Below are 15472 nucleotides of genomic sequence, written 5' to 3'. Positions count from 1 at the left end.
CTATTGCCACAAAGTAAGAAACACAAAATTGTCAAGAATGTCATTGTACTCTGTTTTTCACAATTATATCGCCCACAAAGTTTTTTACAAGTTTCGGACTGTGTGTGGACTCCGAATTATAGCCCAACAGTTTTTGTGTCTTGGGGATCAGCCGTTTGGACAGGTACATTTTTGGGATTACGATAATGTTTGTGCATGTATTGACAATATCCATAGGTGATGTACATTGTATTTCCGGGTCATAACTTTCGTACAGTTGTTTGGCAATTATTAATGACCAAAACATTGTCAGATTTGTAATTTAAATCTGAATGTTAGTTTTAGATTGTTGTATTACAATGGATATCCAAATGTTCGTCATAAGACAACTAAAATTTGTATATGTGTATGGCCAGCTTAAAAGTGTAGCCCAAATCATGGAAAACCGTCCCAGACCATTACTTTATTTTACTGTTAGCAGTATGCAGTTCAGCAGGTAGTATTCTGCTGGCATCTGTCACAGACTTTTCGATGAGACTGCTAGCTGGTCTAGTCTAGTGGATATGTTTCCGCTGTGAGAGCGAGTAAGGCCATACAAGTACCAGTAAAGGATCATTGCAGTGCTTGAGACCTGGGGTTTCAACATAAGGTTTGTCTCTGTACTTTGGAGCACCATTCCTTAAAGAAAAGGATGGTGAATTGATCCAGTTACCTTAATTAGATTTGGATGACTAAGCTGTTCTGTACAAGTCGTTGAGGTGGTTCACAAACTCCATTCTCCCCGCCTCTGGTGCATTCAGTTTGTTATCAAACACCAACTTATACCACACCCATTGTTGGTACAGATATAAAGCTCTGCTGCTGCTCTTTGTGACACGCTCCAGTGTTGCACAAGTCTGTACTGCTTTGTCAGTGATAAAGGGGAAGTCGGCAACCTGTCCTACACAATTTTAGTTCTTAAGAGTTTATTTATGCGGCCAGAGAAATGGCGTGCAGGAGATCTTACCTTGGTATAACTCGCTCTTATCCACGCAGTGGGACAGTATATTGGTGAGTTGTTTTTTGTTTTGCTGCAGAGTAGAAAAAAGAAGACTGTTTATTAAATAATTTCTTTATAGGCATTGGCATATGCATTGTCTGAGTGCTGTTGGTGTGATTTACAATTATCAAAACGCCAATTAGGAGCTGTCAATAGAAGAATTTGTGATATATATATTATGCTGAGTTATAACATTATCAAATGAAATATATTTTATCCTGAAATGTTAAATTGTGGAATGCAGCTTAAGGGATAAATACCTAACAGGCAGATTTATTATGACTGCTGGGGGTAATACAGTTAAAAGAATGGCTATACTGAGCCGAGTAATATGACAGATCTCACTCATGTATTAAAGCAAATATGCAGAGTTTTTGTGAAAACAATGTTCTGATTGATTAGGAAATAAAGATAATTATGAACACTGTATTGGTTACATTTGCATGTTTCAGAGTATGATGCTTAATCTAAGCAATGTTCTGTTTTGGTGAAGAATGCCAACTTTGTAGCTGTTATACCCATTATGTGCATGCACCTTCATTGGCAGAAAGGCTCACACACAGCTGCACAAGTGCTAGTGTTACATTCAACTTGGCTCAGAGACTACAATGACCACGACAAATGTATATAATGTCATTACCCTTACTGAGATAACTGGGATCAAATCTCAACTCTTTAGCACTATAAAAAATAGAATAGGCACAAAGGGGAATATAGACTGGATCCAGAAAAAAACTGGAATTAGTGACTGAGGAATGAATGGTGCAGATAATATCTAAAGGGGAATGTATTCTATTTACAGGTCTGGTTTATTTTCTGTTTACTTTTCCTTAATTGAGAGTAAAGTGAGAAGCATAGTTTGTGTGCACAGGACATTCTTGCCCCACTTATTTACATTCCTATAGATCTGCGGGAGCTAGCACTTTGTTTTCTTAAATGAAGGAATGCCCCCTCTCCCTTTGATAATTTCCCTGCATGTGAATGAGGTGTTGCACAGAAAGGCAATTGCACTATAATCTAAAAAAGTTTAATTATATTACAGTGTAGCCACGTGAGGCCAGTGTTGCTGCTAGGTACTATAGGTGAGATTTAACTGGTTTCTCTAATTTAACAAGAGGTATTGGAGTCCAACCCTTCTTTACCAAACATACAAACAAGTAAGACTTCCTGAACAGAACCTATTCCAATATCTTTTCAATTAGTTAATGTATTAACATACATTTCATGAAGAGTGGTCATGCCCATTACTACTGTTTGCAGTGTCATGAACCAGGGTGTCACACTCCTTCTTGCTCCATTTACTGAATGTCAGGCTTCAAGCAGTGAGCAGAGTAGAAATGCTCCCTGTCGAATCCATTTATCACAAGAGCACAGTAGAGTAGAATCAGACTATAGCGACTCTTATTAAAGGAAAAGTAACACTAACATTTTTTAAGTCAAAACACTATTCTACCCTGCACCAATTACTGCCCTATCCTGCAAACTCCTTAGTATTTTGAATGCTTTAAAAGAAAATACCTGTTAAAACTTGGCTTCCTGTGGCTTCCTGTCAATTGAACTAAGGCGATACGGCAAAGGAAGGAGCAGGCATCAACTATGCGACGATCGATTGATCGAGTCTAGCCTGACTCCTTCCTATACAGAAGGAAGGCTAGACTCGATCAATCGATCGTCGCATAGTTGATGCCTGCTCCTTCCTTCGCCGTATCGCCTTAGTTCAATTAACAGGAAGCCAAGTTTTAACAGCATTCAAAATACTAAGGGGTTTGCAGGATAGGGCAGTTATTGGTGTAGGGTAGAATAGCTTTTTCACTTAAAAAATGTTTGTGTTACTTTTCCTTTAAATAATTTCCCTGAAAACACCACCTCCTAACGATGTCACGTCCCTTTAAAAATATAATTTCATCTAGTGGTGATAAGGTCCATATGCTGCTATGTTTGTAGTGCAATCTGATTGGGTTTTGGACAGATATCAGTTAGTAGGGTTGAAAAAAAACATTTGTTAGACCCCATTAGGCTGTAAAATGCATTACTTTTCTGATGGATCTGTGTAATTGATCATTGGCCCAGTACTTTGCATAGTGTGTACAATTTAGTCCATCATCTGCAGAGCTAAACCTTCAGAGAATCCCTTGTATGCAGAATTACAGAGCTGTGAAAGTCAGAGTTGAGGAGTCGGAAGCAATTTTGGGTACTTGAAGTCGGAGTACCCAAATTAAATTTAAATTATAACAAAAAAAATCACCGTTACATGTCCTATATCACAGATAATGTGTTGTTTAAACTTTAGGTTTAAGGAATGTTTGTAGTTTCTTTAATAAATTAAATAAAACGCCACAATGCAAAGGCTTACTTATTGCTTTAGTCCCAGACTTGAACAGTATCCTCATTCATGTTAGCAGTGACAGGCTTGGATGGCCAATAGGGTAGTGCGTGTGTTTACTAGCCCGTAGTTCTTTGGCTTCAAAATTGCTGAGCTTTGGCAGTGATGAAATGCCTTGTATGTTGTGTTCTTTCAATCAACGTGGAAAATACATTAGTATATTAAAAACAAAGAGTTGAAGGATTTATGTGCCAACTCCCCAGCCCTGTAGAAATACCTGTAGCAAAAATGATTTTCATATTTTTAATTGGTGCCTTTATAGTGCCTGGGAATTGCGTTTGTTTTCTCCAAGTACTTCGGTTCCCTCTCACACTCCAAAAACATACAGGTTGATTGGCTTCTGATAAAACAGACCCAGTTGTGTGATAGGGTACTCAGATTGTAAGCTCCAGTGGGGCAGAAAATAAGAGCACCGCATGTTGTGTTGATCTCCTATCACAAGGATGAACTTTCATGTGAATCATTTTTTGATTTACAATGTTCAAATCTAATTGTCAAGAGGTTGTTTCATGTGATTATTATGTAATCCAAAAGAAATGCCTGTGCTAATGATACTAATTAAAATACATTATGAACCCCCCTCCAACCTACCCCTAGGACAAAACTGCATGGCATTGCTTTAGATATTTTCCCATTGTAGATGATATTTATGACAAACTTAGCAACAATCACCCAGCAAAACATAAGTATGTAGTTTTGTATGATCATTGCTCACATGAGACTTTAGCTTCATAATTCCCTTTAAAGAGGCCCTATTTGTCTTTTTTTATCATGCTAGTTAGTTACTTTCATTTATTTATATATGTTTTAAGGTAGTCCTTAAATAACACACATTAATATTACACCAAAAAAAAAAAAAAATACTCTAGCGAATTGCTTCTATGGTTAATGCCACACTAGTTAATTTCAGTACAGAAATGTGCTCCATGTGTCTGCACCCACGCCGACGCAGTGGCTCTGCACTGGGAGTTCTGTAGTTGCCACGATGCCAGATGAACTAATAATTTCCACAGTGAGTAAGCATCTGAAATCTCTACATGTGCCATAGCCCTAGGTAAGGTAATGAATAGCTACAGCTCGCTAGAACTTTCCCCAAGCCATTTATCAGCTTATTTTCCACAATGGAATGATTCTAGCATTAGAGTGAAAGGCCAGTTGTCTTTGTCGCTGCATTTGCACTGGGCAGTCAGCATTTGTAAGGGGAAGGCTAATGGTACACTAGGTTGTTTTGTTTTTTGGGGGGGGGGGGGGTTTGCCTTCTGAGAAATGCAACCGGAGATGAAGCCAGTCGACTCTTATCCACTCCTTCCTGTAAGTGCACTGACAGAAACAGCGAGCACACACACATGGATTGAAATGGCTCACATCAGCTCCACCTGCATTTCAGCAGAGAAACAGCCTGGTGTGCCATTAGCCTTACCCTTCCCAATCCTGACTGCCTAGTGAAATGTAGGGACAAAGGCAATTGGCAGTCCAGGAGAAACAGCCTGGTGTGTCATTAGCCTAATAGTGCATTTAGTGTAAATTCATTACATTTTTCCAAACACTTAGGAAACTTTTGTTAAATAGCAAAAATATTGTACTGCTGGGAATCCTTCAGAAGACCCCAGATCAATATTCCATAAATTAGTCTGAGTGAATTAAACAAATTAGTCTGAATTTGTTAAAATACCCTAAATTGTTCTTTATTGGTCCAATGATTTGAAGGGCTTGTTTTTGCACTTTTATTGAAACTTACAGAGGGCAGTATGAGGAGTTTAAATTAAAATAAAATCAGATTTTTTCTAACTATAATGTAAGTTGGATTACAACACTTTGGTTTTGTATTTTAGCCCTGATGTTTCCTGTGTAAAACAATATATGTACAGACCACAGTATGCACCATTTGTCTTGGGGCAGTAGACATTCTTAGAGACACGGCACACTAAAATCAAAAACCAGTGGGTATAAAAATGGATCGTTTCCAACTGACTGCTACAAGGCAAGCAATTGCCACCTGAAACTGTTACCGTACTTTCTATTTTTAGCTGATATCTGCAAAACTATTAATGTCCTTCCTATTGCCACTAGTGGGATGTGACCCACTGAGATCCAGCAGACTTTTACTGTTGTTTTATCAGTGGTAGCAGTTAAAGACTTTGCATGTAATAATGTTTTAGCCATGTTATAAATCCTGATCTTCCAATTGTTTAATTACTGATATTGTAGGAGATATTACTTTTGAATTAGTAGCAGATAATTCAGTGTGGCCAACTTAGATTGCTTATTAGGTAAAGTAGCTGCGTGTGAATCAGTCAGCTTTATCGCGAAAGGCAAATATCAGGTACTATATGCAGAGGGATAACACATTTACAATGGCAAAGTGTGTATACTATAATAATATGTTACTGCAACATTAGTACACACAGAAGACCTTGCATCGTGGACACTGGTTTCTCCATATTGATGCCTGAAGTGCTTTGTGTCCCTTCATAGAACTGTCCTGGTCTGTTCTTGTGTCATCACCAAATTTCAAGAATTCTTTTGGTAATTGCACTCATGGCTGTACTGCAACATGCTAGACTTGCTAGAGAAGATTAATATTTACTTTTATTAACCCTATATTCACTTTGTGTTTTTAATACATTGATGTTTAAATATGGCTAGACGTGGTGGATACTAGTACTTCGCTAGACTTGCTAGAGAAGATTAATATTTACTTTTATTAACCCTATATTCACTTTGTGTTTTTAATACATTGATGTTTAAATATGGCTAGACGTGGTGGATACTAGTACTTCGCTTATTTTGCAACATGACCTTAGGCCTATTGCACCCAGGCATTTTTACCTCTGTACTGAACCATCGGCACACAGTAACGGATAAGAACTGGTAAAATAATACAGGGAGTGCTTGTAGATACAGGTATAGGATCTATTATCCAGAATGCTTGGGACCTGGAGTTTCCAGATAAGAGATTTGGGTAATTGTACCAAAAACATTTAAACACTAAATAAACCCAAATGAATTAATTTAGCATCAGTATGGATTCATGCAGTGTAGCTACCATCAGTACAAGGTACTGTTTTATTATTACAAAGGAAAAGGGAATAGTTTGTAAAAAGTACCGTAAAATAATTTTCTTGGAATGGGCTTTATGGAAAATGGGCTTCCCATAATTTGGATCTTTTTGGATAAGAGATCACGTACCTGTAGTGCTATTAATTTTTATACTCGCCAACAGAATATCAGAGAGAGAATGCTGGGTGCCAAGTTCTGTAGTTTTGTTTATGGTAACATAATAAGTATAGAATCTATTATTCAGAAGGAGCTGGACCTGGGGTTTTCTGGATCTTTCTGTAATTTGGATAAAATAGTTAAAATCGTAAATACACTTAGTAGGATTGTATTGCGACCAATATAGATCTGCACACCTAAGTTAGGATCAAGTACATGCCAAACTTTTTACTGAGAAAAGGGAATTCACTTCTGAAAATTAGAATTGTTTGCTTTAACAATAGCTGATCTATCTGTAATTTGGAGTTTTTGGATAATGGGTTTCTGGATAACAAATCCTATACCTGTAATACCTGTTAGGCCAGGGGTGGGCAAACTTTTTGGCCCACATTTACTTACCCCCGGGCCAGGGCCAGGCCAGCGTTACGCCCCCTTCGTCTGTTTAATTCCGGCCCGCCAATGACGCCAAGTCTCGCGTGATGAGACTTGGCGTCGTCGGCGGGCCGGATTAAAAAGGCCAAGGGGCCGGATGTGGCCCACGGGCCGTAGTTTGGCCACCCCTGTGTTAGGCTGTTCTGTTAAATCAGGCATTGTGTGTATTTTACTATATATACACTAATTTGAATGCTTGACAATGGATTGACTGTACCTTATAAATGCCTTTTTAGATGTGTAATTTTTTTTTTCTTCCCTGCAGTTCATCGAGTGCAAATGTTGTAGCCATCGACAACAAAATTGAACAGGCAATGGTAAGTACTGACAATACAGACAGAATTTAGTGTGTTAGCTTAAACAAAAAAAAAGTACAAAAATCTTAATTGGGAAAAGCTATTTAGGCACCACTTTAGCTACTGCCATGTATGGGGCATGGAGTCCATATACCTCACTATTATTGGAGATGCACCATACATTTTGAGACACTTACCTGATTTCTATTGCTTGTTTCTGGGTAAAGTAAAGTCTTATGTTTTCTGATAAATCTTGATTCATTCAAGGGACAAAAGCTGCATTTAATTCATTTAATAAACACTGGTATGGTACCTGTGGATTTTAGAAAAACTGATGTCATTGCTATATTTAATTTCAAGTTACAGTAATAGAAAAACTGTTGCAGCACCCACACCAAAGTATGTGATCACAAAAAGACTCCCATATAACCCTGCACCATTGCCACAAAAATCAAACCGGCTGAAGAATCCCAGGAAAAAATGAAAACGTAGCTTTTATTAATCACATTTAATGCCAAATATCACCCCTCCATGTTTATAGGTTAAACTAGCATTGGGTAGAAACATTTTTTTTCTCCATCGGGGAACCTCATTCAGACGGGGAAGTGGGGAAGTAATTTTGTCCCTACCTATAATGTACTCAGTGTGCTGCTTTTCCTTTATCCAAAGATAGAGGACAGAAAATGTGTAAGTAAGAAAAAGTAGTTAAGATATTATGTCCCTGCCTAACTATTAGTAGAGACACTCAGCGTCATACTTTCCCTTGTAATATTAACAAATTAGGAGAGAAAGTATCCACTTTTATTGTAAAAATGCAGATGTAGTTGTTAACATAAAACAATTGTAACCATGTGGGAAATGTTCCTGCTCTAATCCTGCCTTTCAAAAACGGATATCGGCAGTTGGCACTTCACTTTCCCTTCTCTAAACTAAGGTCTATTGGTCTTAGTGAAGTCATTTGCACATGGATAGAAAACTGGCTACAGGATCGGGTACAGAGTGCGGTTGTAATGTATCAGTGTTTGCAGATGACACAAAATTCTGCAGCCCAATGAATTCCATCTATGCCATCCTTGCAGCAGGATATTGACAAATTAGCAATCTGGGAGGCTAAGTGGCAGATACAATTTAATGTCCATAAATGTAAGGTCATGCACCTGGGATGCAAAAATATGCAAGCCACTTATACCCTTAATGGGACTGCACTAGGCAAATCCATAATGGAGAAAGACCTTGGAGTCCTTGTAAATAATAAACTTGCCTGTAGTATGCAATGCCAGGCAGCAGCTGTTAAGTCAAACAAGGTTTTGAGCTGTATTAAAAGAGGCAGAGATTTTTGGTAGTATGGGGTTAAAATGGTGTGCAGTTTTGGTCTCCAGTGCTCAAATGGGATACTATTGAGTTAGAGAGGGTACAAAGAAGGGCAGCTAAGTTGGTAAGAGTTATGGAATGTCTCAGCCAAGGGGGAAAGACCAGCCAAGTTTGGGGTTGTTTACACTAGAGAAGAGGTGCTTAAGAGGTGATATGATTACACAAGGACACCCATTATTATTAGAAGAAATGAGGTTCCATCTAAATATTTGGAAAGGATTTTTTTTTCTGTGAGAGCTGTGAAGTTGTGGAATTCTGGCTGATACATTATATAGCTTCAAGAAGGGGTTGGATGGCTTTTTAGAAAGTGAGGAAATACAGGGTTATAGAAGATCATAGAAGTTCATAGTACAAGTTGATCCAGGGACTGGTCCAATTGCCCTCTTGGAGTCAGGAAGGAATTTCTTCCACCTCTGTGCCAAATTAGAGAGGCCTTTCGATCAACTAGCAGTTAGGCAGGTTATATGTAGGCATAAAAGGTTGAACTTGATGGACGTGTGTCTTTTTTTCAGCCTAATTTTATGCTCTCATACTGAAGTACCTTTCAGAATAAAATAAACAGGCTAGTGATGCAAATCTGCTCTTTATGCTACTTAAACTACTGTAAAAAGACCAGTAATAAATGAGAAACCAAGCCAACTGTACCAGCAGATTACTTAAAACAAATAAAAAAAGAACAACTCTATTAGAATGTATCAAATTTACAGTATTAAACATGGTGTATAATTCTACATCACCAACAGTAACTTATCATACATTTTCTTCTTCTGTCTGCCATTCAGACTCCATTTCATTTTGGCATAGAAAGCTATGGCAAAGTATTTAAAGCAGAAGGAAAGGTACAATAACTAGGGGAAGCCAAAATGTTTGCACATTTCCTTGACCTTTAAGGGAGCTTGGCCATGTTCAGCCATGCATACTTGAGTAATTGGCTGTTTAGGACAATTTCACAGAGCAATTTTGGTATCGGTGCGTGTATGGCCAGCTTTACCCTGTAAGTGCTGAGATCTTACAGTTATTCCTGCAGGTTTATTGGCACTTACATGGTAAATGAGGTTTTCAGCTTTAGGGAAGGTGAAATCGGTTGCGCTGACTGATACAACCTGCCTGCTTTTTGCACTGTTCCAGGTATTTTCAGGAATTGACACAGTGCCATAAGAAGGTTCATAGAAAAACCATCCATACTGTAAAATACCTGTCATGGAGGCACCCATAAATGACAAATATACACACAATGAAAACGTCTTCTAGACCTAAAACACCAATATAAAATATATATATAAAAAAAAAAACATTGCACCAAAGCATATTCTGGGTTTCCCTTTGGTCTATGCCACGCCTGTTTCTTGATAATAAATGTCCTATCTTTAAGAGATTTTTATTCTTAAAGCTGGCCATGCACACACCGATATTATAGTACAAAACAAGGTTTTGTTGTTCGGGTGGGACAAAAGATTTGGATCAGATGCCTTCAACAGCAAAAGCTGCAAAGTTGCGTTGTGTGGGATGATTCAGCACTGAAAGTTAGTGGAGGGTACAAACCACTAGTCGCAAGAAAGATTGTAATTGTTACGTGTATGGCCACCTTAAGTTATGTGTAAATCTATTGGAAGTAAATATTTCCTGGTATAAGTGTAATACGGTTCAGTGGATTTTATATGGTCAGGGCTCACTTTCCCAAGAAGTGCAGCCTGTCTTTGTTGAAGCAAATTTGGTTGAGCCTGTATACTTGTAATGAGTTTTCCCATAGTTATGCTATTGTATGAACAATGTTTCTAGCAACATTCTAATTATCTGTATAATGTCCCTTTTCCTAGGACCTGGTGAAAAGCCATCTGATGTATGCAGTAAGAGAAGAAGTGGAAGTCCTAAAGGAACAAATAAAGGAATTAATAGAGAAAAACTCTACCCTTGAACGGGAAAATGCACTGTTAAAATCTCTTTCCAACAATGATCAGCTGTCCCAACTCACAAATCAAGCTGGACTGAGCACTTGCCAGCAACAACAGCCTCCAGTGACTACAGCTCCCATCAGTGCTCCACCGAATGCACACCCCGCGCAGCAACCGAATGTCTCTTCAGCATAAATCCTAGAGACTGCTTTCTTGCCTTGTGTTGCAGACTGAAAGCAATCTGTCCTTGTGTGCCACTGCTGTTTGTTTCACTTTAAAACCGAAAACAAGAAAAAATGAAAGCAAGTAGCCATGCTTCATTTGTGTGTTTGGCCTTTTTCAGTATTAGACAATCATTTCCCCATGTCTCCCACTTCTAGAGAGATGAGAGAGGTGAAACATGTTTCATTGTGCACCATATTATGAGTTGTTGTTAAGAATCTGTGTGCTAATTACAGGCCTCTTATTCTTGAGAGGTGAGCCCCTGGATGGTCAGGAGACCTGCAATACATTGTGTTCCTAGCCCTCTTTTGAAGGGAATGAAGCAGCATTTCATGTTAAAATATTTATATATCTTGAAAATCTCAACACTTATTAAACTGAAATTAGATGTAGACCCTCCACTGCAGGTATGTGCTTCTAACATTGCTATAGTCCGGGTAGTAATGTGTATATATACCCTCAAAGTGCTGATGAGTGCATGAGAGAAGGGCAATGCTCTTCATCAGGCTATTCATTCTTCCATTAAAGATTTCTAGCACAGATGAAGATTGTTTTAGCAAGATGTTGTTTTTGCACTTATTTCTAGCTTAATATTTAATTACTATAACGTAATAAATTATTCTGAGGGGGAAAAAAAAATGGTCAGTTCTGTTTTGTTGCATGTAATGGTTTGGAAGGATCCCTTTAAGTGTTAAGAATGTGAACTAAAGTTAGGATATGCACTCTATAAGTAAGTCTGTATCATATATATTTCATATATATTTTCTGTATACAAAAAGAAAGTGTCTCTAATGGAAAGGTAAATAAAAGAAAGGACTTCAAAGCCTCTTTACCAACTTTGCTTAGTAGGAATTGTTTGGAATGTGGCTATATCTGCCCTTGTCTGACTATAGTGACCCAATTCTAGTTAAAGTTAAGTAAATAACCATCAGTCTTTGGCAAGAACATTGATAATGATTACATCTTGGGCTTGTTTCCCCTTGACTTTTGGACATCTTGTTAAAGAATATACCAAATAACATTTTTATTTAAAATGACAAATAGCCAGATAAATGGCATACTCAATTCCTTCATCACTACATCATCCTGCTACACCTAAAGAATGCCAAAATAGCTTTCATTTCTATAAAACTATGTAGTACATTTCAGATATGTCTGTAAATATATTGAAAAGCCTGATGATTTTACTTATTCTCCTTTTAGATCAGGCTGGTAGAGGGGGAGACATTTTTCCTCTGCACTCCAGTGCTGGATAGGATTTGACACTGTTAAATATAGCACAATGTAAGGGTTGAAGAGAGAAACGCACACCAACAATATCATGTTCATGTTGCTAAGTCCGTGTTATGTTATGCAGCAAGAAACTACAGAGACACCTTGTAGTTATATAGCAATTTTGTTTCCTGAAGCTGGAAAGCAACTTCTATCTGTTGGGGTAAAACTTGGGCTTGGCCAGGAGGTACAGTATCGCACATGTGGTTTTGCGGAGGGTCATTTAACATAAAATGCTGCATCAGACCGAACAGAAATTGGCAGAGTCTTCGAGCCAAGGTGGCTTGCCCGAGTAATATTACTCTTATGATCCGTACTCTGAGCCATGCTGTGTCATTACTATGTAAGCAATCTTCTTTGTATACATAGAGAGAGCCATCATATGTTAACAATAAGTACCTTTTGCCTCTTAGTTTCATTTAATGTTTGTGTTTTATTTATTACAGGGCTGCTATTTTCATAATGTATATGAACAATGTCACAGAAACGTTCTTGTTATTTTTTCCTTCTCTTAAGAAGAAAAATGTAATTATCAGTAAAGAACTGATGAGATTTTATCTGTAGGCAGAATGTTTAGGCAATAACTGAGCAAAAATGTCTTGGTTTCTATATATATATCTATATATATATATATATATATATATCTATATATATATATATATATATATATATATATATATATATATATATATATATATATATATAAATATATATCTAACACTAAGCAGTTTTACTTTTGGTATTTATTTTACAATAGTCAAGACCCAGTTTGAATGTACATTTTGTATAGAGTGTAAGTAAGGAACCGTTAATGCACCTGTACAGGAGAGCAACATTTGTGATTCTAAAATAAATGATAGTCTAGCTATTTTGATGAAGAAAAAAAAAAGTTCATTTCTCTTATTTCCGGCTTTAAGAGAAGAAAAATTTGCAATGATTCCTATGCTTTTTAGACAATTTATGTGAGTTATTTTTTAGGGTGGGATTACAAAAACTGTGAAATTGTTCAACCTACTTTGTAACCAAAGAAGCAAAGCTGTGTAATTTTTTTATTTTATAATGCACATTCTTTGTATTATTATTTAGTGTTCTCTCATTCACTTTTTTTTTTTTTTTTTTTTTTTTTTGCTGTTTAGCATGATCTGCATGACCTATAATCTCTGAACCACTTTCGTACCTCATGTTTTGTCCAGCACTCTTATTGTAATCTGTAATCTGTGAACTTCATCAAATAAAAAGAGCAAGCAGCTGGTGTCGGTGGAAATGCACTAGTGTAGCACACACTAGTAAACAGACAAAACAAAACAAAAACAACAAAAAAAAAACAAAACAAAAAAAAAAACAAATGAAGTGAGCCATCCTTTGTTCATTTAAAATGGTGTTATGAATTTCGTATACATAAAGACAAGTTTTGTTACATTGCGGATTTTAATGTATTTAATAAATGCAACATGCAGATTAATTACAGTGTATAAGGCGTATTTAAATATTAAAAAAAAAATACAAATGTACATTTCATAAAACATCGCAGGAGTATCATTTTTTGTGTATTACTAACAACTTTGTGTTGGAAATTATTGTAAAGATTTCTATTTTAACACTTGTTTCCTGAAATTAAATGACAGTTTTGCTGAAATACATGGCTCTAGAATATGTTCGATATTAATGAACATCTTTAAAGGAGACATATAGCATATGTGTCAGCTTTCACTCTGGACTAAAAACTATTACGTTTTACAGAGAACTAAACCCTAAAAATGCCATATTTGATCTACTGCACCAGCCTGAAGTTTCAGCATCTCAATAGCAGCAATGATCCAGGACTTCAAACTTGTAACAGGAGCTCCCTCTGTCAGTGACACTGCACATGCTCAGTGTGCTCTGGGCAGTTGTTGAGAAGCTAAGCTTAGGGATTGTTGCAAATTATCAATCGGAAAATGAGGTAGTACAGGGCTAATTATTAAATTCTGATGCTTGTTGTGCTGAGCTGCCATGTAGTGCTTATCTGTATTAGTTACTTATCAGCCTTAAATCATGACTTCCCTAACCTACAGCAGCACAGAGCATGAAGATGGGGAGCTACTGGGGCATATATAATGGCACAGATCTTTCCTGCTAAAGGGCTGTGGCTGCCTTGGGCTGGTACAGAAGCTCAGAAATAAGGTACAACATTTTTGCCCTAAATTTTTAGTTAGGCTTTAGTTCTCCCTAAAAATGGCCCCGTTATTTTTGCTCTCTGTAGATCTGTAAGTGTTCAAATGAGGGGTGGGCATGTCATTATGGTTCCTGCCAGAAGCACAGTAGAAGGGGGATAGCCAATCACAGCCCTGCAGTCACACAAGCAAAGACCAGCTTCATTTCCCTATTGGGGAAAGGGTTCCTTTTCTACAGTGCCGAATGCTGCTGGTTTCCCTGCACAGCCTTGGAAAGGAGGCAGCAAGAAGTGGAATAGATTGGTGTTTTTGGAGAAATTTTCAACAAATTAGAAAAAAACATCTTTTTTTTTAAGCATGTTTCTTATGTATTTAAAAGAATATAATGGACTGGCACATTCTTGTTTGTTACACAATATGGGTCAGATTTCTAAAAATGTGAGATTAGAGCTCACCACAGCAAACTTAACCCACTTTCATTCCTATGGGATTTTTTTCTATTTGGGATTTTTCAAAGAGTATTTATTAAATGGTAAGCTTTCACCCATTGATAAATATGCTTCTAAAATGAATGAATAGAAAGTGGGTGAATTTTGCTGTGGTGAGCTCTAATGTGTTTGGAGGGATTTGGTTGGGTTTTTAGTAATATCGTTTGTATTTTTAAAACAATAAGCCAAACAGAGTCACTATATTGCCATGAGGCTTGACTTGTTTTTGAATGAGCAGCCAGCTCAAAATTTAATTTGTTTAGTCTTTGTTACATTAAACTAGATAGTTTAATATAAGACCAGTATTTAGAACTTGTCTTCTGTCTATTGGTTTTTTTTTTTTAATTCTCAACTAGAATTAAAGTCAGGGTTACCAATGTTTGCATTTTCATTAATGCCACAAAATTTGCTATACTATATCATTTACATGTATCAGAATTGGAGCAATAGCTAGAAGTGTTCCCACAACCAACAGTTAGACTGGCCATACATGTAAAGATGCACTTGTTAAGTGAGGCTGTCAAAGTGTCTCTTTGCCCTATTTGTCCATCTATATCCATGCTCATATTGGGCTGATCCCCAGGGCAGTAATCATACTGTGGGCCTTTGGGAAGCTGTTGGGCTTAGACCACATCAACTTGCCAATGCAGCCTTTCGACTGATGGGATTTTTCAAATCTGATTTAAAAGACAGCCAGGGAATTTTAGTCAGGACTATTTTATACCTCAT

The 15472-nt window shown here is 37.2% G+C and overlaps 1 protein-coding gene across 3 annotated transcripts in view; it reads left to right on the top strand.

The window, feature by feature from the left end:
* tsc22d2 (TSC22 domain family member 2) overlaps window positions 1-13613 on the top strand; it is a 30900-nt gene extending 17287 nt beyond the window's left edge. For all 3 annotated transcript variants that reach the window (XR_208618.4, XM_004914464.4, XM_002937087.5), the window contains 2 exons: window positions 7315-7366; window positions 10534-13613. Coding sequence is in view for 2 of the 3 variants with exons in the window: in XM_004914464.4 (XP_004914521.1) it covers window positions 7315-7366; window positions 10534-10803 (322 nt within the window). In the remaining variant the exon portion in view is untranslated. The remainder of the gene's footprint in view (window positions 1-7314; window positions 7367-10533) is intronic.
* The last annotated feature ends 1859 nt before the right edge of the window (window positions 13614-15472 follow it).

The sequence above is a fragment of the Xenopus tropicalis genome, chromosome 5, assembly GCF_000004195.4.
Source record: "Xenopus tropicalis strain Nigerian chromosome 5, UCB_Xtro_10.0, whole genome shotgun sequence".
NCBI classification, from domain to species: Eukaryota; Metazoa; Chordata; class Amphibia; order Anura; family Pipidae; genus Xenopus; species Xenopus tropicalis.
Note: the sequence above shows the minus strand (reverse complement) of the source record. Positions and strands in the feature narration are given on the sequence as shown.